We start from the raw sequence: 4,394 nt of genomic DNA on the forward strand, positions 1-4,394 counted from the left end.
ACATCAGCCATCAGGGTAGATTTATATATATAATATAAATGAAAAAACATTGACGAACGAACAATAATTAATTGAATATAAATATGATCCATATTCCATAATATGAAGGGTTGTTTTTTTTTTTTTTTTTTTTGCAGGGTAAAATAATATAATCCGTAACTTATGCTCGATAATAATAACAAAAAAAAAATTATAAAAATGATACCACTGGCGTGTTACGCATTTCTCATGATTGATTTTGAATTTCCATAACCACGGACACAATTGTGGTGCATTGAAAATACATTCCGTCACTCACCTGTTTTTGTCTACAGCTGTAAACTTATTAATCAAAACTATAATAGTGGGTATATCAGTAGTATAATTAATTCTTTGTTAGACAACTTTACGTTTGACAAAAAAGTGCAAACAATTTTTGTACCTGTATGAATAAAATATTATACTATTATAGATATTATAATCGATAGTTCTCCACGCACATTAGAACTAAAATTACCTATAACACAATACTTATTGGCCACCTCTGAACCCAGCAGTTATTGTTCTCTACACAGTTTTCCAACACCCACTAAACATACCATTTTAAGATCGATTTGTCGGATAAAAGAAAACACATAACAAATAATTAAAAACCACGGTTAATAGGTATAATTTTTGTTCTTAAATATATATCAATTTTTTAACAAAAATATTTTATATACAAATTTTTTTCATAATGACAATAGTCTACAGTGTTTTAATCATCTGGATTCCATCTAGGTCACCTAGTGAGTGGTAACTAGGAATAATGTCAAGGCTCGTAATATTACGTTGTTTTTATTTTATATTTTTACCTACCTACATGTATATAGTTTTCGCGAACACAAGTCACAATTAAAAAGTAAAATAGGTAATAATAATAATAATAATAATAATAATAAAAATAATAAAAACCAATCCGTTTGGCTTCACACATTGAGCAAAAAAACGTTTAGTCTAAATTTCATTCGAAACGAAAAAACAAACATAGGTAAGTCTTAAGTTTATGTTTTTTTTTTTTTATCGTTTATAGATTCAACATTATACAAACAATTAAAAGCATTTTTATTCAACAAATAGTGGACGTGCGGTTAAACAAAATAACATTATATATAAAAAGAAAAGAGACCTAAACAATGTATTGGTAATATTTTTCTTTATAAGTACATTCAAATATATAGATTGTCTGATCTCTGTTGAGCTTATATATAATAATAAAAAAGAATAATAATAATAAAAATGTAAACGAAACAAAAATATCGGTTATAATTTTAATTACAAAGAAAAATAATAAAAACAAGTAAAAAAAAAAAAATATTATAATAATAAATATAGTAGATTTCTACTTTGTTATATTATTTATATAATATATTTTTTTTATTAAATGATGAGCATTAAACTAAATTATCACATTGATGTACAAAATGTAAGTAACTGAAATGGAACAGGGTGAAACTAGTTTCTGAATTATAACAAAAGAAGACAAGTAAGGTACCTAAATCAAACATAAAATGAATAATATCTATAGAAAAAAAATAATAGACAAGCCAACAACGATAGATGGTTTAATTGCAAAATTTGTCAGCTTTAGAGAGTGATATTGAAGGTCAAGATTAAGATAAAAACATAATAAAATAACGATTATATAATTTGTAAAACAGAATTAACTAAATGAAGTCGAAAAGGAATCTGACCTATGAGAATTAAATTAACTATGAATTATTAATTTAGTTTTTCAAAATAATAATAATAATGATGTAACATTTTGTTGAATAAGCTCAAGATTAAACATGGTTCAAGTTGTGTTCAAGTAAAATGCTAAAATTTCATTCATGAGAATAGAAAAATAATGCCATTAAAACATAAAAAAAACTGCAGGAAAGCTTGACAAATTTCTCAATTATGTATGTAATATTTATTAATACCTAGGTAATAATAATAATAATAATTAATTAATAATCATAATAATAATAATAATACCTAATAATAATATGAATAGATGTTGTCAAACAGAAATGATGGCAGAACCCGATATTCTCAACAAAACATAATATGTTACTAACTTACCTAAATTATAAATATATATCACATATTGAAATGTTAAAAAACAAAATATTCCTTCGGTCATCTAAGTTGCCACAAGTCTTCGTTGACCGTATCCCTCCTGATGTTTGGCATTTTTAGAATCTTCTCTTTGGCTTCTTTGGTGATCTTTGTGCACCCGTACAAGTCTATGGACCGCAGCAGTTTGCACGAATCAGACAAATGCTCCAGACCCTTGTCAGTGACTGAGTTGCACTGGCCAATATTGAGCACTTCGAGGTTGCGAAGCGATTTCGATATGTACAGTATGCCATCGTCAGATATTTGGCATGAACCTAAGGACAGGGTGTGCAGGCCATACAGCCCATGGGAGACATGGAGAAGTGCCTGGTCGCCGATCTTATCGCAGAACGACACGTTGAGGCTGCCCAACTTGGTGCAACCTTCGGATAGGTAACCGATACCAATGTCAGAGATGTTGTCGCATGCACTCAAGTTCAGCTCGTCCAGAGTGTTCATGCGTGACACATAGTTGAGACCGGTGTCTGTGATGTTGACACAGAAACTCAGGTTGAGGCTGCGCAGGGAGCGTAAGCCCTCGGATACGTACTTGAGGCCCTCGTCGGTGATGTGCTGGCAGTCTTGTAGTCCCAGGAACTCGAGTTGCGCATTGCCGTCGGTCGAGTCCTTGCTGGCGCCGCTGATGTGCGACAGGCCCACGTCGGACAGGTGCCAGCACGACCGCAGGTTGAGATACTTAAGTTTCTTGAGTTTTCGCGCGATGTGCGAGAAACCCTTGTTGGTGATGTACGAGCAGCCCTGGATCTCGAGCCGGGTGAGGCCGCGGAGCGTGTCGGCGATTCGTATGAGACCGCCGTCGGTGAGCTGCTTGCACAGCGACAAGTTGAGTTCGGTGATGTTCGGGTGGTGTTCGAGGAACATCTGGTGCAGGTCCTCGTCCTTGATGTGGTAACAGCCGCTCATGTTCAGCGACACCAGGTTAGGCACGTTCTGGACGATCTCGCGCAGACACTTGTACCGGGACACGGACAGCACCTGGATTCGCTTGATTCCGCGTTGCTTGAGGCTCTCGTACATGGGATGCGACGACCGGCACATATCGATTTTGGCCTCGACGTCGCGCCACACCGATTTGTACCAAGCGGCCTCGCGCCATGCAGTGCACACCTGAGCGGCACGGCCCTTGTCCGGCACGTCCAGGTAGCTGAAGATCAACGCCAGTATTTCGGGGTACAGGCGGTGCACGTGCGTGGGCCGGTTCTCGTCGTACTGACACCCGCCGGCCATGGTCCGCCGTTCCACTGCCGTCGACGACTTGACCTTGCGAGCGGCCACGGGCTGTACGTGCGCCTGGTACGGTTGCACCCGGTACGGCTGGAACCGCGAGATGTGCCGGTACGAGATGGGCACCTCCGTGAAGCCGCCCAACTCATCCATGATAGTCCCGTACGGCCCCGCCGACATGACGCGTCGTGCGTGCACTGCGCGCTGTGTATGTCTCGCGCGCTGTCGTCACCGTCGGCGGTGTTGGCTCGCGTTCCTTCCGCGAACTCCGAGCAGCCGCGTCAGCAACGCATCGCGAAATCGGCGGTAACGACGACGATAACAACGCACTTCATGGCGGAGCGAACGGCGTGAAGACAACAAACGTACAGACAATATTATTGTCAACTACTAATTTTTCAATACGGAAAAATAAACAATATCAATAAGACCTACAAATCACGATCGCGCACACAACCAAAATGCGACAGTATCGCGAGATATAAAGTGAACGTTTATGGTGTTGTGGTAACGCACGTCACGAGAGCGTATACCATACTGACGACGGTATGGGGGAACGGGTCGGACAAAAAAAAAAAACCGTGTACTACACTGGCGTGTGTGTGCGTGCGCGTATGTGTGTATGGGTGTGTGTACGTGTATCTCGGGTGTGTGTGTGTGTGACGATATTTCAAACGAACGGTCTCGGCGGTGGGGGCCGACCGTCACGTCGTCGTACACTCCGTACGGTGCGGAGGGAGCGCGGAGTGTTTGTGTTCGCTCGAATAGTGGAGGGGACCTACGACCGTGGACGAGCGAGAGAGTGACGAGAATGGAATGAGCGAGCGCGACCGAGCGATGGTGTGTGAGAGAGAGAAAACGGCCGAGGGAGTGATAGGGAATGACCGAGTGAGAAGGACAACGAGCGAACGAGTGAACGAGTGGGAACGTGCGATTGGGGGTGAGTGTGCGAGAGAGGTAATGGTTGGAGAGAGACACACCGCCGAACCAGCGTCGGACGCGTTCGGCTAGAGTCGCCTCCACCGCGA

The 4,394-nt window shown here is 40.5% G+C and overlaps 1 protein-coding gene across 1 annotated transcript; it reads right to left on the reverse strand.

Annotated features, from left to right (window-relative positions):
* Positions 1-625: 625 nt before the first annotated feature.
* Positions 626-4,110, reverse strand: Ppa (F-box and leucine rich repeat protein partner of paired). Its single transcript, XM_015515286.2, has one exon. The coding sequence runs from the start codon at positions 3,544-3,546 to the stop codon at positions 2,143-2,145; it is 1,404 nt and encodes a 467-aa protein (XP_015370772.1). The 5' UTR covers positions 3,547-4,110; the 3' UTR covers positions 626-2,142.
* Positions 4,111-4,394: the final 284 nt, after the last annotated feature.

The sequence above is a fragment of the Diuraphis noxia genome, unplaced genomic scaffold, assembly GCF_037042655.1.
Source record: "Diuraphis noxia isolate RWA-SAM2 unplaced genomic scaffold, SU_Dnox_SAM2 contig0002, whole genome shotgun sequence".
NCBI lineage: Eukaryota > Metazoa > Arthropoda > Insecta > Hemiptera > Aphididae > Diuraphis > Diuraphis noxia.

What these genes read in the sequence shown, in the direction of transcription:
- Ppa (XM_015515286.2), bottom strand. Translation starts at nt 3,546, where the DNA reads ATGTCGGCGGGGCCGTACGGGACTATCATGGATGAGTTGGGCGGCTTC.